This window comes from Haemaphysalis longicornis, unplaced genomic scaffold (genome assembly GCF_048455015.1).
Source record: "Haemaphysalis longicornis isolate Haplotype H1 unplaced genomic scaffold, Haemaphysalis longicornis Haplotype H1 scaffold_5, whole genome shotgun sequence".
In the NCBI taxonomy this organism is placed as follows: Eukaryota; Metazoa; Arthropoda; class Arachnida; order Ixodida; family Ixodidae; genus Haemaphysalis; species Haemaphysalis longicornis.
In genome coordinates, this window is record NW_027526385.1 from 52026626 (window position 1) to 52054391 (window position 27766).

Consider the following 27766-nt stretch of genomic DNA (forward strand, 5'->3'; position numbering starts at 1 on the left):
AATTACAGAATTCTGTCTAAAACAGCTCTCTACGAAGTAGTATTGTGGCTGATCAACATCCCCTCTCTAGATAACCTCTGAAGCACCCCCTTTGTACCTCCAGATGGGATCGTTATGAATACCCAGATGATCATAGTCTCAGAGTGTCTTCGCCGCTACTACAAGCGTGCGTATAGCACCCATATGGGCGTAACAATACATAACGGGCTTAAGGGAACGCTCCAAGTGCAGTGACAAAGCTTTATATGAACCATCTTCTCCTACCGTTCTTTCCATGTCCCGCAATAGCGCCTCCTGCCTCCAATAGAGTCATCCATTCCATTCTGCTTCACCTACAACGGTGCGCAGAGTTTTCATTTTTGTTTAAATTTCCCACAATTCTTTTTGCACGAGTGGGGCATGTGCAAGGAGTGAAGTTTCGTTCGCAGACACGGATAAACGGATAGCCTGTCACCCTACTCATATACGGCTTCGCTGTATATGAGTAGGGTGACAGAGCAGAACCATTGAGACGAGTTTGTAAAAGAACCAGCTTATACAGATTTAGTGATAAACTGCGCAGTACAATTGAGACGAGTTTATAAAAGAACCAGCTTATTCAGGTTTATTGATAAACCTGAACAATATTCGCGTTTTATTGGTGTCAACCAAAGCATTTGTTCCGAGCAAATGGCCAGACTACTGCCGTCTGGAGGGAAGCATCTGAGTCACGCCAGCTTCCCATCCAAGGGCCAGAAACTTGTGCAGAGGGCGCTTCTCATGCTGCAGAGCATTTTTCGTCGTCTCTGAGATCTGTTTCAACCGGAAATGGAGTTAGCAGCTTCGACTCTATTGGGCAGGGCCCCTCCTTTGCTTTCCTGCAAAGAAATTTGCACATTTATTTCATTTTTAGACGGTTTGCATAATATTGTTTCATAAATTCGTAAGCCTCTCATGCAAGTTATTGCACATAATAAATTAGCCGCCATCAAACTTTACTCTCGACAACAACAAAGTAGAATTGTGTATTACATTCCAAAATTATGATCTCGTGGATGACGGCCGTTCCAAAGCATGTTGCAATAGATCTTATTTTCAGGCCACACCTCAACCTTACCTCAGCCCCCTCCTTTTTCTTCTTGTATTCTATCGCAACAGCGACCAATACTAGACCTTAATTTATATGTTGCTAATGACGTCACACTTTTGTTTCTGAGGTAGGAAACGCTCGACTAAAAAAAATGTGGTTGTACCCTCTTCCATGCACAGAAAACACAATTTAGGCTGAATGGGAGTTTTTTGGCTGAAATACGTCTTTTAAACTCCTCACGGCAGGCGGCCTGCTCGGTTGGATGCGACTAAGCCAAGTTGGCGCCGAGCATCGGGGCGCCAACTGTCGGTGCATCGGCACCTCTCTTAGATAAGGCGCGTTTGTCGCTCTATTCACGCGTCTGTTCATAGCGTAGTCGGGAGCGTCTTTCGTACCTCCCGTCGCGACGGAAGAGTTCGTGGATGGAATCCCGGCGCCACCGCGTCAATCGAAGTTTTCTGGCGAGGTTATTTCCGTCAGGGATATGACGTCAGTTAGATCTCGGCGGACCCCGGCATAAAACACTTTCGTGTTAAAAGATAAGACTAGCTCTTTTCGATAACCAGAAATAATCAACATGCCTGTCTACGTGTCCACTGCTTTGAAAGGGTATCACCTTGTGAAGCTAAATATGTACATCCCATTGTACGCAAACACAGAAGAATGGATTTCGTCACAGTGGACAGCCCGCTTCTCTTCTTGACATTTTTGCTTTAGCTGAACTAGTTGCCTTCCATTTCAACAAGAACCTCTATTGTAAATTTTTTTACTCTCTCTCTCTTTAACTCAGAACTTTCGTACAAATTCGCTCACTTTCCTAACTTCTTTAATTTTTGAAATATTGGCCACATAAAAGTGCATAGAAGACCACATTTTGGGCAGTTTTTGCACCCTTAGTACTAACACAAAGTGTTGAAATGAATTTGAATTGAATTGAATTTAAAATAAGTTTGATCACAACCAACATGACATGCCATAAGCCATAACATATTGATGTCGATAATGTTGGACCTTGATCATTGCTTACGAAAAAGTAGCACCCTTCGCGTGTTGGGTCTATTCTGGCTACCACTTAGCTATATTACGTCATATTTCTGGAATTTCTTTTTGGTATAGTTTACCTTTGGCCTACAGCATCCTGTTCCCTTAATGTAATTAAAACTAAGTCAAAAGGTCATATCACGTCAACTAGCTAGCCTGTTTTCTATTTCGTGATTGTTTATCGTTCATTGTGAGTTTCTTTCTGTAACCACTTGTTTTTGTAATGATAGTGTGTTTTTTTTTTTATTCTTTCTGTGAGTATATAAGAATATACTTACCCTTTATTTCTCCTATTGCAGTTCACTGAAATTCGGTTTCTCTGCTATATACACTAAAACAATTCCCACTTCTACATTGTACAAAACTCCCCCTGCAGTTACTGACTGTGGGACCTCTCTCTCTCTACATTTTTTTATTTTTTTTATTTATTTATTTATTTATTTATTTATTTATTTATTTATTTATTTATTTATTTATTTATTTATTTATTTATTTATTTATTTATTTATTTATTTATTTATTTTAAGGGGTACTGCTTGCCTTGCGGCAAGGCTCTAAGCAAGGCTTGGGTCAAGGCTTCTGTTTAATTCGCAAAAATAAACTCTTTCTGATTTCTGATTTCAGATCATGATAATGCAACAACACTAGTGCCTGTAGCACTAACAATAATAATAATATTGTGGATAACAACATTGAGCCATTCAATTCACGAAATACACTCAGGCCAATAGTTTCTAATTGCTGCTATTTAGCGTCTCTTGTTTTCAGTCTTTATTTATTTCCGAGCGCGACTATCTCACCGTTGCACATGTTAGTCCGATATTCTTTGTTTCTGCCCACACTCCTCCAAAACGGATTTTATGTCTTTATGCACGTAACATGTTGTTTCCATCGCTCGTATTCACCGCAATCCGGCAATGAGTAACAATTATTGGCTTACTATAACTCGGCGTAACTCGTCCACTTACTTGCAGACTCGGAGGTCCTTGCAGTCTTGTATAGTGTCTGGCAATGCCTTCCTCAACGTTTCGGGCAGCAGAAGTACCAGAAGTGCACCGAGGAGGAAGCCTCCGGACAGGGTCCCCATTGGAACCCATTCGGGGAGGTAGGCTTTCTGTGAGGCATTTCATGTGCGCTATAAAAACTTGCCCATAGTTTTACCTCAGACGGCTCAAGATTTCTGCCTTGCCCACTGTTTCATTCTCTGCGCACTGATAAAATATTAGCATTCCGAACACATGCGCGGGTTTGTATTCTTGTTTCCTTTTTTTGATATTTTAAGTAACTATTGTAATCAGTGACGGTCGCATGATAATCAATATCACATTAATTATTGGTTTACAGTGGCTGCGTGCAGGTAAACTGCGATTTCCATGTAATAGACACATTTAGTCTTCAATGGCGGCAAGAAAATTCCATCATGGAGGAGTGTAAGTTGGAGGACTAAGGTACGCTGGTTGTAGTTTAGTAAAAGCTATCACCGCCGCACATTGCAAATAAAGGAAGCAGCCTCCATTTACGCCACATGACACTGACCCCCAGCACAGTTGACATCTGCAGAAATTTTGCTCCAGCTAGTCGCGTATTTTGCGATGTATGCAAACTGCTTAGAGAATTCTCTTCCCCCCTCCCGACTATTGCATTGGTTCGTGCGCAAGGCTGAGTAAATAGTAGTCCCTGGCTTTTACAGCTTGAAGGGCTATATCTCACAAAAATGCTCTGCCGTCAAAAACCAATTAACCAGGGGCCAGCTTCCCGGCAGCCGGACTGTTAAGTGTTGGACAGTTGCAAGTTCAGCGAATAGGAGGGTTTTCAATAAATTCATTTGAAAGTCAGCGCATGTTATGTGGTTAATCTTCTATCTGTCTCGTCTTTCGCGCTGTGATTAGCTATGTTAAGTGTTGTACAGCCATTGTCATTTTCACCCCTACGAGGCTTTAGTTTCGTCAATCATAGGTTTCGGAACACGCAGTGCCTGAGTGCCATCCTACGCCGCTCCAGTTAAGTCCTGCATCCATGACTGGAGTCCCGTCCGACGACGCTCGAATATTTCGGACTGTGCTGAAGCACGGCAATGAAGCACGGTAATGCCATTCTGGTGTAAAACTTCCGTCTTCTGTTCCTTGTGCGAAGGGCGGTGGTTCGAGTCCAGCTGATATATCCTTCGTTTTTATAAATACATTTATTTATACTATCGCGGCCTAGATTAGTTTTAAATATTTTAAATTTTTCCTTTCTGTACGTTAGGGCATGTGAGGCTAAGTTACCTTATATACACCATGTTACGGAGAATGCAGTAGTACTAAACGTGGAAATTTTTACAAACCTCCGATGGACGTCACTTTAGTGGAGTACATAGAGTGCACCGTCAACGGCACTCCAGACACATTCCTGGGAATAAACGTTATGTGTAAGAGTTGCTATTTGCGCGGAAGTGCTAATCGCTGCAACCTGCGTCTTCCCACACGCCCGCGAATATTCCGTAATCTAAAATGTTAGCCTGTGCCTTTACGTCTTCGGTCTGCGTTCCCCCTTCCACTTACCAGTTCAAGCAAGAAGGGCGCCGTAGAGGAGCCAATGCGGGTGCCTATTAGGCATGCGCTGAACCCTGCACTGCGGTACAATGTCGGCAGCACCTCGGCAGCGAACAGCCAGATCAACGTTAAGGAGCCTGACGCCAGCATCTTCCCCGTGATTGCGAATGTCTGACGGGCAACCACCCAAGCTGCGGGAGCAAGGAGAAAAAAATTGGTATTATAACCACGAGTGCAGTACGAAGTGCTTAGTACTGGCCCTGCCGCACTACCCGCGTGTTTGACAAAGCAGGTTTGTCAAACATCATCAAAGAACGATTGGCTAAGTGCATGAAGCGTTGTGCATTAACGATGAAAGCGCAAAATATGCTAGCACGCCTCTCTATGGATGTCTAAGAAAAAGATGGACTATAGGAATCGCAGGTTTCTCATAATCCTCTACAACATTCTTTATCATACACCGAGCACACTGAGTGTACGATGAGAACGGTGGGCCTGCATGAATTAGCCTTAGTGGCAGCTTCAGTGTAGTCAGTGCTCGCAAAAAAATAGCTTGCCTCTCGAGGAGCAAAATTATGGCTGCTTTTGAACAAAAAGGATATTGACTACGACGATGTATAGTAACGTACTCCCGCTCAAATGTACGCTTGAAGCCAGACATGCAACAACTTTTGTCTTGAAAGGGCCTTGAAGAAAAGCTACAGCTTCGTTCAATTTTGATGAACGATCCGCTGATAACGTAGTGGCGAGTTATCGCTATGTCGTCTGTTTTCGATTTTCGTACCCTTTTGCGAGCGCTTTTCAACACCAAGATTACCAGTTACTAACTAGACTAATTATTGGTTCTACTGCAATGACTAACTCAGATCCATTCCTGCCATGCAAGGCGTTTTTTAACCAGAAAACGCAAGATATATTAAAATTTGTCAATTTCGCGGTACACTACGTAAGCAGTGACGCAAGGAAGTGAACACTGTGAACAGTGAGTTATCTGTACGTTAGTAATAATGTGATGAGGCCCCACTGCAGTGGCACAGTCACATGTCTTGGCGGTGGCTTTGGTCGATGGCCGCCAATCGGACAAACAAGGTTTTATGACGTCATAAAGTCACGGCGAAAAGCTGGCTGGCGATTCACAACTGTTCCATCTCTTTTCTTAAACATCTGCATTACTTGTTTCTAGCCTGCGATAAAATTGATATCGCATAGATTGGGGAATAGCAGTAGAACGGAACGTTGGGCCATAGCCTCCTTTGTAATGCTTGTGCCTGCTCAGTGCCAGAAATTCCGGCGTTCTCTCTGGTGGCGCCCTAATCCCAGGATCTCCTCTGCTGGCCAGGGCACGGTCACCATTTGTCTACACACCTGGCAACAATGAATTGTTTTATAAAGTTGTCAAGGCCCTTTGCAAACAAAAAGACGTGTTGTATAAAGGCGATTCTGGCTCTAGCACTGACGGGAAACTCCTGTTTGAACAAAAAAGGTATAGAAATTCACGAGGCCAGAAATAAAACCATCTAGCTAGGGTGACGCTTGAACTATAACAGTGTAATTATAAAAGAGATGGTCTTTCTCGGGCTACCTTGTTCTTTCGTAAATAATTTAACGCAAAAGAGTTTTTTTTTTTTTGCGTTTCCCTCGATTCAGCCAGAAATGTTACGGGTGAGCTTATAAGTGGGTTTGTGGCCCGCTGGGAATTGATCGGTTATTCGGTATGTGATTGGTGAGGGAAGAATGAATGTACCGGAGGAGAAGTATCGAGAGAAACAAGCTAAGTGCATGCTGAATGTTTATCCTAAGCGTATATAGGGGCTCTCAAACACTGAGCATCGCCTTGAGCTAAAGCTTGAAATTGACATGCTTTGCGCAGCAGCCAGGCATTGCCGATTAACGCGTCGTCAATATATCTACTACATGCGCGATGGCAACATTTCAAGGAGCAGCGGCGATGGAGAAATAGGGAAGGGATGGAGGACGGTGGGTGCGTACCCTTTCGGGGACCGTAAAAAATATTAGCCGCAGAACAAGACTTAATGGACTCGCAAGTAAAAAAGGGGAGCTCAACTGTTTAGACTTCTTGAAAGAAAATTTAATTAGTATGACTCAATTATCACTAAACACCGAATCAAGAATCATTATTTTTCACTTATCACATTATCAACTTTTCACTTATCAGCGAAATAAAAGTTAACTGGTTCTTATCGCAGTGACAACCATGAGGTCATGTATACATTTTTTGGGGAAACTGCCGTAGCGAACCCAAAAGGGCGACCATGCAGGCGGAAACAATGCACTGAGCGCAGTTTAGTAGTTCTGCGACACCACGCATAAAGCTTCGGTCTTTAATACTTGGTCATGAAGTTCAAGCTCGCCGTTTTGCGGAATTTTGTAGCTGGAAGACGCCTTCATATAGCAGACGATGCTGAGGTGCGTTTAAGTTCACTTCCGCCTGAAACAGCAGTTTGCATCCGCATGGCCATCGAGAAACCTGGGAACTTGGCGCCCCACAGTGAACGGGATTCTGCAATGGGTTTTGGGGCGACAGAGCAGGAGGCTATGGGAGGCTATGGTTGGACTAGTTCGTAACCGTTCATCTTCGTGTTCAAAGCGCTCTCAAAGAGAGACGAAGACACAAGGAAGGGATAACACGGCGCTAACTCGCAACTATTTGTTTAATAAAAAGAAACACAAATATGTACTGACTGCGTCTCACGAGGTGCGTTCGTGTCGCCCAAGATAACAACTATGAAAGCAATCTTTGGAGGGAATATAATCACAGGTACACGCTACTGTCCAAGGAGAAGGACATTGAAACAGTAAAATCACAAGATATAAAAACTCGCTGCATCAGCAATAAGTGGCACAGATAAAAGTATTCTTTTTTCTGCTATGGAAATAGCGGGAGCGCTGGCATGCCTATCGCTCCCCCCCCCCCCCCTCCCTTTTTTTTTATGTGACACGCTTCTACTAGTTTCGAGTTAGCGCCGTGTCTTCTCTTCCTTCTGCGTTCGTCCCTGTTTCGGAGAGCTTTCAGCACTATGGTGGGATAAAGCAGTCTTTTTAATAAATTAAACTCGTACTTTGTATTTATGACCTTTTTGAAAGGCTGCCCGGTAATGGCTTTCTCCTCCCACATAGGTCCGTACCTGGTGGCATGACGCCGACGACTAATGCGCATGTACCGGCAGTGGCGTAGAGGACGAACATAGTCCTTCTGCGGCTGCACCAGCGGATTGCGACGTAGCAGATGAGGGCGACCGGAAATTCGGCCGCTGCGGCGATTAGGAAGGTCACATACGGGTTTCCGCCGAGAACGGTCACCGACAGCTGAAGAGCGTAGAAGACCATGCCGCCCACCGCCCTGGGAAATATTTCCTTCGTGAGTGATGCGCTGCCGTGCCAAACATTCATCAACATTATATGGTTCACCATATAAGAGCTAGAATATGAAGTAAAAGAAATAATGGGTTTAACAATGTCATGGTATTACCCCTGTCATAGTCATTGTATGTCATATCGAAGCAGAAGCAGCAACACCAGATTGTACGGAGGGTTGGGAAAGTATTTTTTTCGAAGCTGTCTCTAAACTGCGTTAGTTGTCGGCGAGAACAAATTGAAGTAGGTGAGGTGAATAATTTTAAAGTAGGACAGAGGAAAGAATGTAACGATGTTATGTCACCACTATAAACATTGAGCAGGTCCTCACAAGTCTAGGCGCCAGACCTACCTTTTGTAGCATCTATTTGAATTGTTGAATGTATAAAAGGTATACGTTCGGACTTCATGTACCTATTCAACTGCAATGCTAATTTTATGTGGATATAAAATACCGTTTCTAGCATGCACGACAAAACTTAGTGACATACGCATGAGGATGTTTACCAGCTTTATTTTAATAAAAAATAAAACATCACCTAAAAAGCTCACTAAATGATCAACAATGTGACATATAAGCCATCATTGTTCAATAGACAAATGTGCTTCCACAAATCCTATTCATGATGCTACCATGTTTCGTGAATATTTAGGGGCTGCTTACAAAGATACAGCTCTAATAGCGTCTATGTTATTAGAAAATGCATCATAAATTTACCTTGCGGGTATTTTTTAAATTGTATTCTCAAACGCTGCAAGGTTTAGGTACGACTGGAGTCCACTCTTTATGATACGACCTGCAAGGGCCAGTTTATACTGACTGGTTTAGAGGTGTATGAACACTTAAGGTTTTATTATTAAGAACTTCTCATCAGTTGCAAGTTTTAAACAGCGGTTGACTAAGGCTAAATCACTCAATGAGTAATAATAAAATAGCGCTACACAGAATATTTACTTACGACCCATAAACGAGGACGCAGGTGTACAGGAATACTCTTTTGCTTCTCACCAAATCCAGGCAGCTGACCTCCTCTTTGCTGGCATCTTGCTAAATGGTGGATAGTAGTAAACAATTTCCAGTTAATGTGACGTTTGGAGAGTGATGACATTGACAGAAAAAGAAAAAATGCAGTCAATTTTTTTTTTTTGCCGATTTCCAAAGCAAAGTCCGGTCGCGAAACTATCCAACTACGCACTTTTAGCAAGTCTCCCACTAAAGTGACGATATTTCCAGTTGGTGATTTTGAATGATGTCAAAACACCTTGGAGCAAGAAAACAGCACGGCCTTTCTGAGTCGATTACCAAATACTGAGGCGTTAAATCACGTAATAGCGCACCAGAAGCTGATCTGGTTTAAAGTAACTATGGCGTAAAAATCCCCACATTAGGGTATTAAGCATACTATGCTCGAATATTTTTACTACGGCCGATCTGAGTCCTGAACAATAAAAGAAATTTTCTGATGGGTCACTACAGAACTCAGAAACCTGAAGGTCTAGAAGAATTTGCGTTGTAGAAACAAGCTCCTTTGCCCTGGAGTAGTCACCACGGCCACTTGAGCCGAGAACACTCATTGGAAGAATTCGTTCGAGAAGGTAGAATTTCAAGTGGCTCAGTGACGGCAGGCATTGATGCGGCCCGGATATCTAAGAAAAACTTCTTGAGTTCAATAGTAGACATTTTTGTACTCATTGTTTTATTTACAGTATCATCCCCGGATTTCAGTTCCCGAAAACGGGAGAAAAGTGATATATATAACATCATGAACGAGGTGAAAGCGCCCACATAACGTTAGTGTTTTATTCAATACTGCCAGCCGCCCTTTGGCAGCCAGGGCAGGAGTGGTACAGTGCAGAGTACGAACACAGAGTTTATACGCGACCAGTAACACGGTCCGCGGCACGCAAGGAAGCAATAATGCAGTAAGCTTACAGAGTGTTACGACACAAGCGCACGCAATCAGTAACACGGTCCATGATTCGCAAAGCAGCAGTAATTCTCGTTACAAATCAAATGGCTACATGAATATACAACGAAACCGGTAATGCTAGCCTAATGCAAAATACAAGCAAAGTTCACTACACGCATTGTCCAGGAAGTTTAAAAAAAATAACTCTGACGTTGCCGTGTAAATATATGAAAACACTGCGCAGAAAGGACTCTGATAGATCAGGACTATGCTTCAAGATGCATTTCTGGCGCTGTCGCGAAGGAAACGTCCGAAGATGCAGAATGCCGACTAAGAAAAAAGTACTGATGTAAAAAATCATTCCGACGAAGGAATAGCCTGTAAGCAAGATCAGAGCTTGGCTAGCACTCCAAAAACAAGAATGGAATGAAGCGTCAGATTATTAGGCCGTACACAAAAAACCATTCTGATTGCGTGCAGAAGCCGCCTAGGGAAGATTGGCGTGTTCTTAGCGTAGTTAACAACATGAAATCACGTTTGAAAGTTCAAAATGACTACGCAAGAGACATGGTTCATTCATTCATTCACTCTAAGTTTCAGCCCTTGCGCAAAGGTGGATGCAGAAATGGTAAGCAAGTTTAACATTTCTGGTAACAGGATAAAAAGGTGCCCAATAATGCGTGGTTTGAGAAGTTTGGATGCCTGTGTAATGAAAAAAGTAACTGAACCCACACTTTAGATTTGTGATAGGATACAGTACACAAAGGGTATATGACAAATTGACCGCAACCTGACACCCCTAAACTTGCCATCATAGGAGGTAAGTAACAAAATCAATCGGGGTAACTACAGAAGCTTGTAAAAATAACACCAAATTTCTGAAGCAGAAGAAAAAGCTTGTATGTTCAAGCACCTGCCAGAGCATACGTGCTTCATTAAAAACCTACACCGAATAAAAATTAAAGTGACATACAGGTCTTATTGCGGCAACATATGAAGGATAAATACTGAGCAGGAAATTTGTATACAGCCAAAATTAAAATAGACCCAGTCAACTAAAAAAAGTACGCAAATGGTGACCTCTATTGTAGAAAAATATTATTTTCATGCCCTAGTATCGACAATATTATACCGGGAAAAATCTAAACAGACGGAAGAATAAAATTGTAATGCCGTAATCAAAAAAGAGGCAAAAATTTAAGCGGGAGCATTTACCAGAGCGAAACACTAAGAAAGATGTCATAACTGAAAATAGTTGACCAAATACGGAGGAGATATTGCCCTGAAAAAAGTTGCAAGTTAAAAACCAAAGTATTTTATTGCACTTTAAGCAATGAAAATGTGTAATAATAATGGATAACAAACTACACCCTACAAAGCGGGCATCTTCAACGTAGGTTGATTCAGAAAGTATAAACTGAACTACAGTGTCCATAATCTAAGGGAAAGGCTAAATTTTCTGTGTTGTTCTATAGCAGACAACAGTCGTAACACCAAGAAAGCATTTCAAAGGCTGGGCGAAACAACAGCCCACTGCCTTCAGCTGTACATATACATTTACTATTCGTGAAATAACAAAGTAAGGCACCAAGCAATGCAAAATTTTCACAGAATTAGATAATAAAAGTACCTGCTCTTTCAAGAAATCGTAATACACCTATGTCCTGAGAACCGCAAGACAGCCCCATTTTTCTTGCGAAATTCTTGCGTCATTGAATTGTGCCAACATTGAAAAATACGCTTTGACAGCTGAACAATAGGAACGTGTATACTGCAAGAAAAAAACTTCTTACTTGTGATATCTTCTTTCTCAGTTGCCCTAGCACTAAGTCGATGTCCTCGATGCGACGCCCATTATCAGCGCAAGCTTTCAGGATAACTTTGCGCGCTTTTGAAATCTTCCCCGTTGCTATCAACCAACGCGGTGACTCTGGCAGGTACCTGCGAAAATAGAGCTCCATGTAGGCTAGCAGAGTATTTAGTGACTATTAATCGGTTTTCGGGTCAAAAGGACTACCGCCTTCAAATTCAGTTGCAGGTGAAGGGGTAGGGCACATTACTTATTAAATAGTATGCGTATTCCGCAACTCAGAAGGCGTTAAGATTATAGCGCTTTGACAGCATAGTTTTTTGATGTACTTTGATAAAGTTCTTTTGAGAGATCTCAGGAAAAAATGTTTCGTGCACTTTTCAAAGAAAAGCTTCGAAGCTTTGCCTATTTGTAATAAAACAGATCGACTTGCATGCACAACCATTGTTTGCGTATAAATCAGTTTAAAAATGGCAATAGGCTTGTGCAGAGTGCGTCCATGCACATTCACAATACCCATTCAACAGAACCAGCCGAACCACGCCTGACGAACACTTATTGCGGAAATTAGTCTAGTGCTTCTAATCTGCTGGCTCGGTTTCCCAGGTTTTTAAAGCCTGCTCTCGTAATTATCGGTCTGATAGCTTAAACCGGAGTCATAATGGCTTGAAGAACACGGTAGCTGTTATATGTTTCTGCCTGCCATGCCCTCTCACCGTCATTTCTTGACAACGCTAAATGAATGCTGCTGATAAGTGCTGCATGGATTTTGGTTTGAATGTACATAACAACGGGGCAGTAATAAAGCGTTAGTCGTTCTCACCACGACCAAACGACGAAGACCAGGAGCGGCACGGTGATGGCGCCCTGCATTGTCCTCCAGTCCTGGAGGAACCAGGCGAAACCGGGGAGCATGACAATGCCCAGTGCGAAGCCAATACTGAAGGCCACGGCGGTGGTCGTCCTCTTCTGAGGTCCGATTACTTCCATCACTGCAATGGTGGTAAATAAATCAAGGATTTATCCCGTAACACCAAACTCGTTCTAAGCGCAACCAACCAATTGTAACATTTCCGAACAAGAACCACGAGTCAAGTTGTAAAGATAAACACATTGAAAGGTAGGGAAGATATTTTACTAGGCAAGCTTCAACAGTCCACTGCAAATGGTAAACAGGTTTAAAATGCACTATCCTCAATAACATATCCCGTTCCAGCCCAACTGTCGGATAACTACCAAGGATGTTGAAAAGAAATAATAATTACAAACCCGTCACTTAAAGTAATTAAAGCGATGGTGCAAAATATCCTAACAAAATAGAATCATGAGTCTACTATGATACACATAGGTCGTTCATCAAGATAATAGCTCACTGCAGAAGCGGAACGTGTATTCCCAAAAAAAACAATGCTGCACTTGAACTAAAGCAACGCATAATTTAACAAAACCTAGCCAAGAATTGGCCACACATTTTCCATAAGCCAAATAATGTAGAAAATCTACAGAATGTAAACTTTTGCACATATGTTCCATTGGTTAATAAGGCGACTTGACCCAGTGAAAATTGCCGCAGTCATAGGAGCACTAATGAACTTTGATGACGCGTACAAGAATTTCTGGGAGCATAACGTCCGGCGCAGAGATGTGACACCTTAATCTCGAGCCAACGAGAGCACGATTAACATTAGACCAAGAAACTGTTGTAACTTCATAGGAATGGCCTCTGGCCACCAAACGAAGCATAGAGCGCGTCTGAGGTGCCGAGTATCAGTATTCTTAACTTACAGCACCTATCCAGAACTATTGCGAACACTTGCGGACTGTGATTCTACGAGGTCTATTTATGATTCTGATCGGGTATTTATTCCAATGAGGCTCATGTTTCGAAAGCGCGGTCACTAACACATCGCCATGCGGTAGGTGCCCCGGTGCTTAACCTGTTATTTTAGTGCTCACCGTGCTGTTTACTTGTTAGTATGTAACAAAAAGCGATAACCATGTATCTACGTTTAAAAAGGTCATTATAACAGAGTGCGCAGAAAATTTAAAAATTTCGGACTAACGACCATGCATTACGACCTCGTGTGCATTAAGAGTGAGAGAGAGGTGTTTATTAAGGGCAGGGGTGGGCTCAGGGAGGGATTTAGGAAGTGGTTTAGAGAAGGTAAAACCCAGCTAAAAAGGTCGGGAGTTGTGAAAGTAGGCTTTTAAGTGGCGAAAGTCTCGGTGCTGTCGTAGGCGTTTTTAGAAGTCTTATGACGTTCGCTTTAGGATATTGGGAGAGCCGGCTTGTTACTCAAAGCTGCTAGCTCTCTATTGCTTGAGGGTCTGAATTGAATAAGTGGAATTTGCGAGTTTCCACAGTGATGGCTCATGGGTTTTCTGTCGTTGTTGATGGAGGAATCGAATTTGGGAGAACCAAATGAGGTGTGTAGATAAGTTTTGGTGCAAGAGTGGCAGCAGGCAACGTGTGGTGTGGCGGCAGATGCGCGAGATACACGAATCGAAAATCGCAGGCGTCAACTCACAAAGACAAAATGACGAGGACTGTCCCAGACCCAGGCCGAAGCCGAGGATGCCCCTGGACAGAAGGACCAACGAGAACCACGGAGACAAGGCCACGCAGATACTTCCTACCATGCTGCTCACGAAGCCAGCAATGACCATGGGGCGCCGTCCAAATCTGAGCAATAAGAGAGAGCAGAAGTTACTCTCAGATTAATGGTAAAAAACAGCGCAAGAAAACAGATACAAAAAGAACAGACATGGATAAACAGAGACGAACGTTCTTTGAAGGGTGATGACTATTCACACATTGCACAACACTGCAAAAAATGTAGAGGTTGTTTCCCTGTTTTTAAGGACACAGAATTATTAGCCAAACATAAAAACCAGTATGTTCGAGAGATAATTGAGGCTTTCCATATTAGAAGGAATAAGGGCAGGTGCGTTAGTGCTTCTTCTTTGTCAATACTTGACGAGTAATTTCAATTTCTTATACGCTCACAACTTCTGCAACTTCTTGGATGCGGAACTTCGTCGCGTGCAACACTGTTTAAAGTTGTCAGTTTGTTGTCGCTTACTTGCATTGCCCTGTTATCTGTTCACGTGATAGTACGGTTTCTGGTACAAATACGTGTTTTCTTTCTAATAAACTTTCAGTTGCGAGTTCAGCGCTGTTCGTCGTCCCCTCTTGCTTTTGTCCCTGTGTTTCTGGCGCTGTTTCTCCCAATGAATCTGAACCTGCACCAACTACCCCAACTTGCCATCTTACTGCAGAAGTTACTCACCTTACGCCCTACTTCACAAATAGTAGCAGCTTCTTGTGCCCCCAAAAATCATTTCGGCTTAGTTCGACTGTACCTTTATGACTTGCAACATGGCTATTTTTACGAATCAGCTGTGACATGACGGTTCACGTGCCTCAAACCTAGAGTTCGCATGACAACCATTGCCACGGCTGCAAAAGTGGAGAAAACTGGGTCCAGTCAGGGGCAACCTATAGGTGTTCTAACAAGCATCTTTAATCAGCGAGACGCTACCGTTACGGTGACGTTGGCACGCCCTGCAGAACCCTTATGCACAGAGTTCTCCGGTATGTGGGAGTTCATTCGCATATACCTGACTATGCTTTCAAAAACGTTTAGTGTGGAAGCATGTTTGACACTTAAATTTTTGGGTATATCTACTGCCTCCTTGGCGACCTCTGGCTCTGCAATTTGGACACAGCTCGAAGGCGTTACTGTGCTTGCATTAATGGCCCTCTTCCGCGACCCTTACCTGCGCATGCGCTTGCAGGCGCCGCGAGTACTTTTGATGGCTCTCTATTAACGCAACTACCGCTTCTGACGGATGCCTTTGGCACGCCGGGACGAACTTCAAACAGATTATGATTAGCATTCGGTGGCCACTGCCAAAACGCATTATCATCGCACGACTAATCACAGGGCTTGAGACAAGTGCGAAACATTGCCTTCAGGGTAGACAGAGAGAGACCCTTGGACGTAAAGTTAAATATGCAGAGCGCCATGTGCACGCAAAGAAGCCTCTCAGCTATCCCCATGGTATCCCCAATGCAGGGCGCACCCCATGGGTGCGCCCTACAATCGGCAGTATTGGACAAAGCGTGATCGAACGTCGTAGTCAAAAGTGCCACCAAAGGTGATTTTCGCATTCGCCGCTACTAGCGCTGTTCTTAAAGTAGAAAACGTCCATTGCATATTTTCAAATCACAGTGCGCAGTAACGTCCTCTTTCTCTTCACGTCATATATTAAAGGAGCCATGAAGACAAAATACAAGTTCGCTTTATTAGAAAGACTGCTTAGTTCCGATAACAACAATACCGATATCATCGCAATCTTCGAACAAATAACGGATATATTAAAGGAACCGTGTGAAGCAGTCGCGACCCCCTATCCAATTTCCCGCAACTTTTCTATGACGTCACGGAACCTTGTTTGTGCGATTGGCGGCCGCCTAACTGAGCTGTCGCGACGACACATGACTGGACGTCTGTAATGGGGCCTCTAGTTCCATTTGACCGCATCACTTGAATGCTAACGTGCAGTTAACGCACTGAAAATTATGTTTTATTGTTGGCCCGTATGACGTCATTCTTGCTCATAACACGTCAGTGTGACGCAAAATTTGAAAGTTTTAAATACTTCTTGCTTTTTTTTCGTTAAAAAAACATCTTTTGTGGCTGTAATGGAGCTGAGTGAGATACTGATTCCTAGTTCTTTCAAATTAAACGAAGTTCTATTTTCTCTTCATGGCTCCTTTAAACCGTTTCGGTTTTGCATCTGGCTCTTCGTTGTTGGAACGAAATGAACCCTCCTCCGTGAGCCGCTCGCCAGTGTAGCTACTTCGACGACAAGGTCAGCACTCTACCCTAGGTCGTCCCGTAATTCTCGTGTTGCGGTGACCACGCAGGCTAATATTTCCTGGCTACTGTTCCAGTAGCATCTAAACTCAAGTGTACTCGCAAAGAAGGGGCTACGTATGGCTTTACTAAGAAGAAATCGAGACAAAACATCCCCCTCGCGAGGGGCGCGATCAAATGCAGAGCATTTCCGGGGGCGCACGACGTTAAGTAGTTTGCGTTACGTTAATGTTGTTGCACTTGTGGCAACTGCTGACGAGAGAGCGCTCGTCAGATGTAATTTGAATGAGTCAACGATATAAGGCGCGTTCGTAGCGTCCCATACTGTGTCGACTTTGTGGCGCAGTGGGTAGAGCACCGTGTGCATTGCGTTCCGCACGCAGGGTCGAGGGATCGAAACCTGGCGCCGGATAGTATTTTCTTTTAAATAGTGTAGGGGGAGGGGTGCGGACTACGACTACGGACGTCAACGCGGGTGACATCGTGAGTTACTGAAATGCTCTGCATTTAAGATATGGTTGCGGCTTAGCTCAGCTAACCTTGGATACGCAAAGCAACAGCTTGACTTCGTCTGGTCGACTCTTGGTTTCGCTTAATTTTGCTGTGTTGCCGACCGCGTCCCGAAGCCTTTCGGTGCCGTGCAACGCTCACAGAAGGACGCCGGGCGAACGCGGCGTTCATTCACCGCGAACGCGCCGTTCCTCTTCGTCGGGCGCGAGACGACTAACATACCCGAGACAATCAGCGGCACAGGAATGGGAGACTGCGGGTGTGGTCAGCTGCCGATCTGCTGATCGTCCACAGCGGTGGCGGCAGCGGCGATCGTGCTGCGCCGAACAACTCATCACCTGTCCTTGTGCGCATCGGTGACAGCGGGCCCGGCGAATCACGCGATGCGCTTCGAGGGCTGTGTCACCGGGGGTTTGTCTCCGGTCAAAAGGTTCACTTCCGCATCCTCCGCGAAACCGCTGGACGAAAGTTGTAAAGCTTTGCTTTAAAAGTTGGGGCCACGTAGAGCTCTTTGCACTGAAGTTGCAACCCAGTGAGCAGGTTTAGTGGAATCGCTACAGTACTTTATCAATCAGAACATTAAACTACAGCTCCATGTAAACGAAACGCCGGCGCATATTTGGGGTGCGAGAACCGCTCAGGATTCTCAATACCAAGTTTTTGAGAGCAGTGTTTCAATAGGGTTCTTTGATAGTTGGCACATTTCTATTACAATTCTTAGGGGGGCCTACCTCCAGAGTTGAAACGAGGGTACCGGATTTGGGGCTTATTATTTTTCACACGTGGCATCCATACAATCCTCGCAATGAGACATGAAATCAAACACGTGGATAAGCACAATGGAGCGCAAAGCCCCAAAGCTGTGATTCCTGCGTCAGTATTATGAGAAGAATATACCTATCTGACACCTCCGGGATTCCGTTGTTATGAGCGTTCGGGTCACGCCTGTCATCACTCCTCAAGTCCAAGCATAACCTGTACGGACCCTGTAGTGTACAGTAGCATTCTCTAATAGAAATGGTCAAAATCCAGGACGCACCTATCTCCGAGGGAAGAGACAACTGTTCCAGCAAGCATCCCGCTCATTGTGGCAGTTTGCACAAGGCTCCGCATCCACGCCCGACCGCATACAAGGTCCCACTGTGCAAAGAAAAACAATATCATATTATCTCAACAGCTAAACTTCGTCTCTCTAATGGATTTATTCGGGGTTCCAAATTACATGGTTTCCTGTTCGAGAGAATCCTCTACTGTAGAAAGCAGTGCGACCCAAAACAAACAAATTTGAATTTGAACACTTTCTCTTTACCAAACTGATCTTTTTGCCCGAAGTAGGAATAAAATATATTACCATTTCCACACCCAAACTAAACGCATAATAAAAACTTCAAATGGCGTTGTACTTGAAATAAATTGACACAAAACGCAATTTGTGGAAGCCTTGTTCTTTCTTGCACTGAACTTTAATCCATGCTATCGATTAATTGAACATTTAGGGAAATTCTATACCTTAGTCTACGTGTAATAAACGGTAAAAAGGCAGAATCATGCGCGGCCCACGGTCGCTCTACCAATTACCGTAATGAAGACACATTGGTTTACTATCTGTCCTCAGCCTATCTTCCCATCTTAAACTTCTAGTTTTTTGCGTTCATTTCCAGGTTGATATCGAGCTTTTGTGTGTTCATGCACATTTGGTACAAATTAAATGTGCTAGTTACTCGCTAAATATTAATCGGCAGACTTCCCTGTGCTTCGTTGTACCTGACATCAGTTAATAAGCTGGGAGGATGTAAGGATAACAACGGCCATCTAGAACGTATTCGGTTCTTCAAAATGCGTGTAAAGTGTTTGGAAGACCCAAAAATTGGCATATGCATCAGTGTATGACGCCGAGATGGTTTGTTCAATATCACGGCAAAACAACAGCGCAGAGAGCCGGAACAGAAGAAAAAATACAAACACGGGCGCTCACACGTGGATAAATTTTATTGCGTGCAGGCAATATAAAAAAAGGCACAAAGAACACAAAAATAAGAAAAGTTCCGATTTTCTATGTACTATGTGCTTAGGCAACACGTCGACTGACGGCTTGCTGACGCATACACCCACTCGCTCATGCATTGCAAAAAAATGGCCGCGTATCGGCTTGTTTCGTTGCAAATATCCACGAAAGACGATAGTCGACTGATGACCCTGCCAAGTAGATGCCTCCCTTCTCTTTCCCGCTCACCTCTCATGCAGTTCCTCTCGCGTCTCGTTCTTCCCAGATCAACACGCTAGAGGTTTGCTCAAGTCAAATTAAAATTACCGCGTTCCACTGCGCCACGTCGGATGCCTCGATGCCGGCGCTGCCGTACGGCGGAGACGCGCGGAGACGCGCCCTACTCCGACGTTCACAGAACCACGTTGCCCTACTCCACGTGCGTTGCAAGCAGTGGAACCTTTCGTAGCTGTTACCGTGCGATTTCTCAAATGCCGCCAGGAGCGTGGGCAACACCAGGTGACTGTTTTATGCAGTAGATGTAGTATTTCATTTGCTATCGCAAAAACCAAGCATCTATAAATTATTTAATAGAAGGGCGCTGCAAATATCACTGATGTAGTAATTTTTGGCTCACATTTGTGCAATGTCCTGTTCTTGGTCAACAATGTTTACAAGTATGGACATTGACACCGGACTTATTACATTTGGCCGTGGGTATATAAGGCTATTGCGCAGATTCTGTTTAACTTTGGCCAGTTGCCTGAATCGAGTCACAGACAGACAGGCCAAAAGTTCTACGTTTAAGTAGCCCAACAAAGACTATCGTCTTTAAAAGCTTAATAGATCTCGCGTATTCTCTGGTCTCCGTAGGGCTTAAGGATATGGCTCCACTGAAACAAGGGTTCACACGAAGGCTCTATCGCCCATGAAATAACATGATTGGCAGGGTTGCTACCAATACCAGATTTGATGGCATTTGCGTGCTCACAAAGCCGATTGTTCACGCATCGTCCAGTTTATCCTATATGCGAGCGGCCGCAGGGCAGAGGGATTACGTACACTGCCCCGGTCGTGCACTCCATGAAACGCCTTGTGTGTCCCTTGTTGCAAACACCGCGGCCTGGCGATGGAGAACAATGGAGAACAACTTGGAGAACAATGTTGAGGTGCCGTTGCGAGAATCTTTACTGCAACGTAATATCATTACACGTATGCAGACCCTATCATCTGTTTTTGCACAACTAGCCTAAGTTGCCAAAGACGTCCACATGAGCCTGCACATACTACTTTTTGGTATACAGTGTGATCAAAGTCGACAGGTTTTTTTAAAAATAGGCGCTTAAATTTACGCGAAGACTACCTCTACACTGAGGTTATGCGCCCAGGGGGACACATAATTAGGAGGTAATTATTAGGGGTGTGCGAATATTCGATTTTCGAATTCGATTCGAATATTTCTTGCCCGAATAATTCGATTCGACTTTCGAATACCCAGCATTCGGACTTTCGAATAATTCGACGTGACGAATATTCCGAACGCTGCCAAAGTTGCGGCTAGATTAGCGTGGCCCTTACTGACCATAACGTCGAAAGGTTTTGGTCAAACAATTGCCAGCGACCCGTTTTCGGCCAGGAAAGTTGTCTTTGAGGTTTGGACATATCCCTCCTTTTCGCCCGCAGAGACGTCATTGCCGACATGTAATTGGATAGTTCCTCGATTTTTTTGCGTCACTGGCGTACACGGAAAGAAAGAGCGACACAGCAGTCTTTAGCGTGCAGAAAACGTTCCTCACATACGGGTTTTTGTAATAATGAGGTGCGTTGCCGTTTTCACGTCATTGGAAACAAATATGATGCGTCCCACTCGGGACAAAACAAATTACTACGACGACGCCATTTTGTGATGGCGATGACACTGACGCTCCCCCCCCTGATATTCTGACGTAAAATATCATTTTTATTTTGTTAATTAATTTTATCACACGACTGTGCAGCCGCAAAATAGCGTATAATTATGGTATTGTTAAATTTTTGTGATTCTGGCCTTGCTGTAACACACTATCATCACCCGTCCTAGACCCTTTCTCGACGCCTATCCATAGCCAATCTGACGGTCGTCGCCGTCGTCGCCATGGTCGTCGCACGCCCGTGATTCCCCTCCTGTGTAACGTCCGCGTGCCGTGCCATTCAGCATGAATAGCCACGGTGAAAAAAGAAGTAAAATTTGGAAGTTTTTCGGGAAGGCAAGTCCGTCCTCTGCTATCTGCAAGAAATGCGGCTCCGCGCTCAAGACGCCGGCAAGCACGACAAGCCCGCTCTTGAATCACTTGATGGGCAAACACCACGTTCACTACTCGGAGATTTGGAGAATTTGTAATATTTTTAACATGACAGTTTGTGATTTCTTCAATTCCTTTTAGCGTATTTACTATTTAGAGCTCAAGGACATGAGCATGTCTTTATTAGTGTCCAACCTACTTGTTCTTCCAAAAAAAGCTTTGGTATTCGATATTCGACATTTTTGTCCACTATTCGACACTATTCGATTCGAATTCGATTCGAGATCAAATTTCACTATTCGCACACCCCTAGTAATTATTGATGTAGGTGGCTTAATTACCTAAAATTGATTATTTCACTTTTTAGTAGCTGCAGTAATCAGGCATGTTTGTATTGGAAAGTTAGACGCAATCGTGTTTCTACACAGTTTCAATTGGAAGACTTCTTCTAGCGCATCCGTAGTCCGAGATATAAAACGGCGAAGTTTAATTGCCGTTCGCATTATTACGCATGCTAAGTCAAGAACGGCGCATAGCTCCTCCCTTTTGTTCTGTTTTTCGGTAGGGGTTCCATGTACTGCAGATTGCGATAACGCCAGCCAAGAGTGAATGGGTGCCAGTAATCACTTTTTCCTGTGCCTCCATCCCATTGTTGAACTAAACACCGTACATAGCAGGCACGTCACCGAAGGAAGGACCTTTGCGCCGGTGCAGACTGTCTTGCATGCGTAATCATGCGAACGGCAATTAAACTGCTCCGTTTAATATCTCGGACAACGGGTGCGCTAGAAAAATTCTGCCAATCAAGACTGCGTAGAAACATGATTGCGTCTAACTTTCCAATACAAGCATGCCTGGTTACTGTAGCCACTAAAAAGTTCATTAGTCAATTTTAGTTAATTAAGCCTCCGAAATCAATAATTACCTGCTATTTATGTGTCCCCCTGGGCGCATAACCTTACTGTAGAGGTGTTCTTTGTGTAAATCTAAGCGCCTATTTTTTTTTTTAAACCTGCCGACTTAACTTTAATAACCTCGTATATAACGCTGTGTGACGCTTTAACAATAGCAACAGAAGTACAGCGGATATCTTGAGGGAAGTGAGCATCGAACCTGCCAACCACACTTCCGTAGGATACTGTACCAGTCACCAGTACCGAGGCAAGGAGGGTAAGCGCCGATCAACGGGTGAGACAAAACATATCCGCAAAAAAATGCGTACAGCAACAAAAGCCGAAAAATAGCTGGTGTTGGCTATGGACAGCCCTAGTTATAAACGTGGTGAATCTTAACGTTCCAGGGCAATATTATCGGGTTTATACACGGATAAAAATCTTAATTCTTGTTGTTCTCAAAACTAAATTTTTTGCACTTTCTTCTTGCGCGAACACTTGTAACATAAAAATTAATTATTCTTTGTCAAAGAAAATTCGCAGGCTTATTTCTTCGTTACCAGACTGTGTAATGAAGTAGGAGTTTTAAAAACGGATTGTAAGTTTTTATGTAATCATGATTTATGTCGAAGAACGCACAGAATAGGGACACATTTTTCTGCTTTCTATGGTATTTTCACTGTAACTTGATTCCCATACATCGGATGGCAAAGATCCTAGTTTATTGCACCGAACGGTTAGTTGGTTAACTTTGTGCCAAACATTTTGCAATTCCTGCAGTTCGTTCTATAGTTATGAATGCTCCAGTAACGGCCAAGCTCTTGTCATTTTGTGTCAATAACAAGCATCAAAAATCATTTTTTTCTATTTTTCAACTTTTGAATATCATAAAAGACGGTACTTTATAACGTATACATGCGAAATTTCAGAAACTTTTGGAAGACGTGGTCACAAACCTTAGAGCTGCGAATATCCCTCTCGCTCTAAACAATACAGATGCGGTTTTCTTTACATTTAATTACAGATTGTCCGATGCAAGCCCCAAACTTAGATTTGAGATCCAGATACTTGCCTGAGGAAAAGGCAAATACACCAACCAAGGGCGTTTATTAAAAGCGGTCCCAACGTTTCGGATCCTACTTGGATCCTTGATCAGGGGTGACTGTGTATCACAAGAAGCTGTCTTCTTCTTTTTCTTTTTTCTTTTAACTGGAATCTTGTCCTTGCGCGTCGGAGGCCGTGGACGTAGATGGTTGGAAGGGCTCCGAGGGATCTATTCAGGCCTTGCCGGTTTCCTTGGATGTGCCAGGACTCAAGGAATATTCTTTGTGAATAATTGGTTTCGGTGCCAATACTCCGCGCGCAGACCAAGTTAATCCTGTGGTCAGCTTTGAGCAGTGATCGGCCAATGTACTGCCCTGAGCGTCCGACTTGCGTACGTCGTTTATGTGTTGGCGGAGGCGTTCCGGGAAGTTCCTGGTCTTCCTAACGTATCTACCGGGGCCCCGGTAGTTAAGTTGGGGAGGCCAACCTTTTGTTTATAATGTGTTCTGATATTTTCGAAAATGCTGACAAGACAGATTTGTGTGTGTTTTTAAGAGCGTTTATTGCTCTACTGATCCAGCTTTGTGTGTAGCTACAACACGACCAAGTTTAATTTTGTCCGGAAAGACAACCATCGTTAAAATCAATTTACAATCGTGCGCTAACAGCTACCTTAACGATATTGCTAACATGTTTTTGTGGCTTTACTTTTACGTCATCTAAGGTAGCAGCATAAAAATCTTTCAGCCCGGAAATTATGCACAAAATCTCATTCTCATCGCACAAAATCTCATTCTCATCCGTGGGAAATAAAAAATTCGTGGGGAATAGATACAGAAGGAGCACCTATGTCTAGTTACCACGAGTACCTCACCCGTAGCCTGTCCAACAAGTTGCTTACAGAAGAGCGGGTAGGAGCAAGTCCCAATGCGCGCAAGGAGTACAGGATGACGACGGTTATCTCCTACATAACGGCGTGCCGCACAAACTCAAAGGATTTGGGGAGCGTTGAGGGGTGGAATTTGTGCTTTTTGCACCTAGAAAGTTGGGCAGCCAATGCAAGAGGGTGAACTCGGAGGAGCCAGGCCGCAGAGTTTGCAACAATGGACACACAAGGCATTTCATGGAATGCATGACCTGGGCAGTGTACAGGTGCCGTCATAAGTAATTGGAGCAGGGATTTGCGAATATCACAAAATATTCTTTTTGTGGCATTATGACAGCATTACCCGTTTACAGGAAGATTTTTTCTATTAAGGAAGGCTCCTTTAATCGCACAGCAATGCAGCCACGCAGTTTCTGGAAGAATAAATTCCTGTCAATTTACGAGAACGTGTTCCCAATTAGCTTTCACGGCACCTGTATGAAATCTCGCTTCCGAGCGCCCGTTCGTATGTAGGATAAACGGGACGATGCCTGAATGATCGGCATCCCGAGAACGGGAATTCCATCAAACCCGCTACTGGTAGCAGCCTTGCCACACATGTTGCTCCATGCGGCAACGAGCCCTCGTGCGAAACCCCTTGTTTGATCAGACCACGAGGAACAGAGGAGGAAAAAGAAAACAAATAAATCGCAACATTAGGTGAGGAAAATGCCCCGGACGAGTTTCACCAACGCCAACTGGTCCGACAGCTGGTCCGAAGCTAGGCAAGACCTTCAACTTGAAGAAGGAGGGTTTGAAAAATGTGGGGACTGAATTGCAATGGGCACGAAAAAATACACTGTTCTAAATTAGCGTATACATCGGGACAATTTATATATGACGTGGAATGACAGATACCGTAGAGAAAGGAACGAGCCGGTGTAAGGAGGGTACAGTCGCGTACGATATGAAGGTAATCCCGCTAGCTTCGACCAATAAAAACGATAACGCCCCCGCGTGGCATTTTCAGTGCGCCTGGGGCCTAGTTTATGCATTCTTCTCTCCCTCGGCCGCACTGTTCCCTCAAGCAGTCATCACTCCCGCTGCTAGTAAACCAGATGCGACAAGTGGAATGTCGTCGCTGCGTGCGCGACAAGAAAAAAAGAGGAAAGGCTACTTGTTTTGCCGCGGGGGAGATAGCTGCTTGAAGAAACGGCGACCGAGGGAGAGAAGAATGGACAAACTAGGAACCAGGTGCAGTAAAACAAGCCGCGCGGGGGCGTTATCGTCGTGGTCGGTCGACGCTCGCGCGATTACCTTTAAATCGCACGCAACTGTATTTAGATGCATGCTTCGAAGAATGCGTAGTTACATGGTGGTTAGAAATTTATCTGTAGCAGCAAGTGTTCGAAGAGTTTCTCTGATGTTCTTATAGCGAAACCTTATTTCTCGTTTGTAGTAGAGAGTAGTATCTCACGTCGGTGGTTAAGGCCAGGGAATACCAAGCGCCCGGTGCAGAAGTTCGCGGGTGAGACCATCTACTGCCTAATTGCCTGGGATTCCAGATGACCAGGAATCCACCTCAATGTGACAATGTGTGGATGTAGAGGACACGCGAGATCTTGTTGCTTTTTCAATACATGAGCAAGCGGGCGCATGCGTCACCAAGCCGTCAGTCGACTTGTTGCCCAACCACATAGTCTATCTGCAATCTTAACTTTTTTTCTTTTTGGGTTCTTTCTACCTTTTCTTTTATTACCTGAGTGCAATAAAATTTATGTAGTTGTCAGTCAGCGCCCGCGTTGGTCTCTTTCTTGTCTCCCGTTCCGTTTGTGTGCGCTGTTCTTTTGCCGTGGCCTATGAATTACAGATATTACTGTGGAAACATAGTTAAACATTGTTTTCAAATCTCTTCAGTGTACCTTTAAACTAGTGAGATTATTTATTTAAATTTCAGCTTAAAATGTTTATTTAAAACCAGGTAATTTCGCAGCAGCTGATCATCTTTCTTATTAGTTATCTTGGTTATATTGTTCAATATTGCTGTGCAAAGAATACTCAAACAGGTTTTAAACTCACCTCCTGGACCATTGAACTCTTGTAATAACTGTTGCCGTACTCCCACTGTTCACATGGCACACGATCTTCTCCCACAGTAGAAATGCCATCAATGCTCACGTTACCGCCAAACGTAGTACAACTGTCCCAGATTGACGTGGATGTGGAATTTGGTTGTACGAAGTGTTTCCACTGTTCACTAGTAAAGTTCGCAGCGAGATGTTCAGGTCTAGCGCACCAATGTTCCACCGTGGGTAGAAAAAAGCTGTACACAACGAGGTGCAGACCATTTGGAACTCCTCGCAGGAGGCAGAACAGGTAAACGTTCCTCTGGAACTTGCCGTACTCGCCAATCACGTCAGTGACGTCCATCGAAGTTAGGTGGTGGTTCTCCTTCTTGAAGATTTTCCGTTGCAGTGCTGTTACGTTCCCAAAGCAAACTTGTCGTCTGTGAATCAAAAAAGCTCCGTATTTGTAACTGGAGAGTATGTGCTCAATCAAGAAAAGTTCATTGTATAACTATTTGTCGATTGAACACGTAGATGGCCCCCATGAAACAAATCAAATTTGGCAGCCAGTGTCTCAAGCCAGCTGTCATGCGTGTGCAGCAAGTTAGCCGGTAAGAATGAAGATATCTTTTACCGGATATATCATCTAAACACTTTTTACTGAATATATTTGAAGCAACTTGATTTGTGATGAATTGCGGTATAGTTCAAAGTTCTTTCGCTCATCTGGTTGTGGCAGGGGATAACACCATCATACATCGCATTTAATTACGTCTAAATTGTTATTCTCTCCATAGCAACCTTGCAAGTAGAATTCCCTGATGTATTGCTGAGTTTAGGCTTACGAGTGTTAATTTTTTTTCATCCTAAGTCTAATTTAGCCTGGTTGTATGAAAAGTCAAGTTAATATTTTCTGGATTTTTGACCTCTATTTAAACCCTTTCAAGCATAAACTGCCCTAATAGAATATAAAACTTCTTAGTCGAACTTACCTATCGCCCAGTCATGCCACTGTGTCGAGTAGGAGCTTCCTTGATCACCCGCCCATCGTACGGACCCCTGAGAGCCAAGAGTATAATGGTACTTTGGCATCAACTTGGCAGAGGCATTCGCTCTTGTGGTGCCCGTGTGTATGTTTGGCTGGAACTGCCCTCTGGACCACCGTGGATGCGGGTCGTATAAGCTCCGCCATATAACTTATCTTATCTTATTGAGAGGCCCCAAAGAGCGCAAAATGATGCTGCCCAGTTCCTCACTTGCTTTATGGGACTTTTGTTCTTTGTTTGGTATTTTACCAGTAGGCGATGTATAGCAAAGCATCAAATTTATTGCCAGTCCCTCCTAAGGCCTCGCGGGGTCTAACCCACTTATAGGGCTTAATTGTTACAGATTGTAAGGAGTCATTCTCAACATCCGGACTAATCTGAAAACCAACTTGCTGCTCTGGAGGAATCTGCTCTACTTGTGACGCCGAGCTTCACGGCTCATTCCGACAGGTTG

At 43.9% G+C, this 27766-nt stretch overlaps 1 protein-coding gene across 1 annotated transcript; it reads right to left on the bottom strand.

Annotated features, from left to right (window-relative positions):
* Nucleotides 1-617: 617 nt before the first annotated feature.
* LOC144138213 (organic anion transporter 3-like) lies at nt 618-27411 on the bottom strand. The gene is made up of 11 exons (XM_077670399.1): nt 27259-27411; nt 26280-26706; nt 18172-18272; nt 14268-14422; nt 12563-12731; nt 11723-11870; nt 8979-9067; nt 7791-8005; nt 4654-4835; nt 3079-3224; nt 618-857 (listed from the first exon to the last, which is right to left on the bottom strand). Exons 2-11 carry the CDS (start codon nt 26628-26630, stop codon nt 758-760), a joined length of 1656 nt encoding a protein of 551 aa, XP_077526525.1. The 5' UTR covers nt 26631-26706; nt 27259-27411; the 3' UTR covers nt 618-757.
* Nucleotides 27412-27766: the final 355 nt, after the last annotated feature.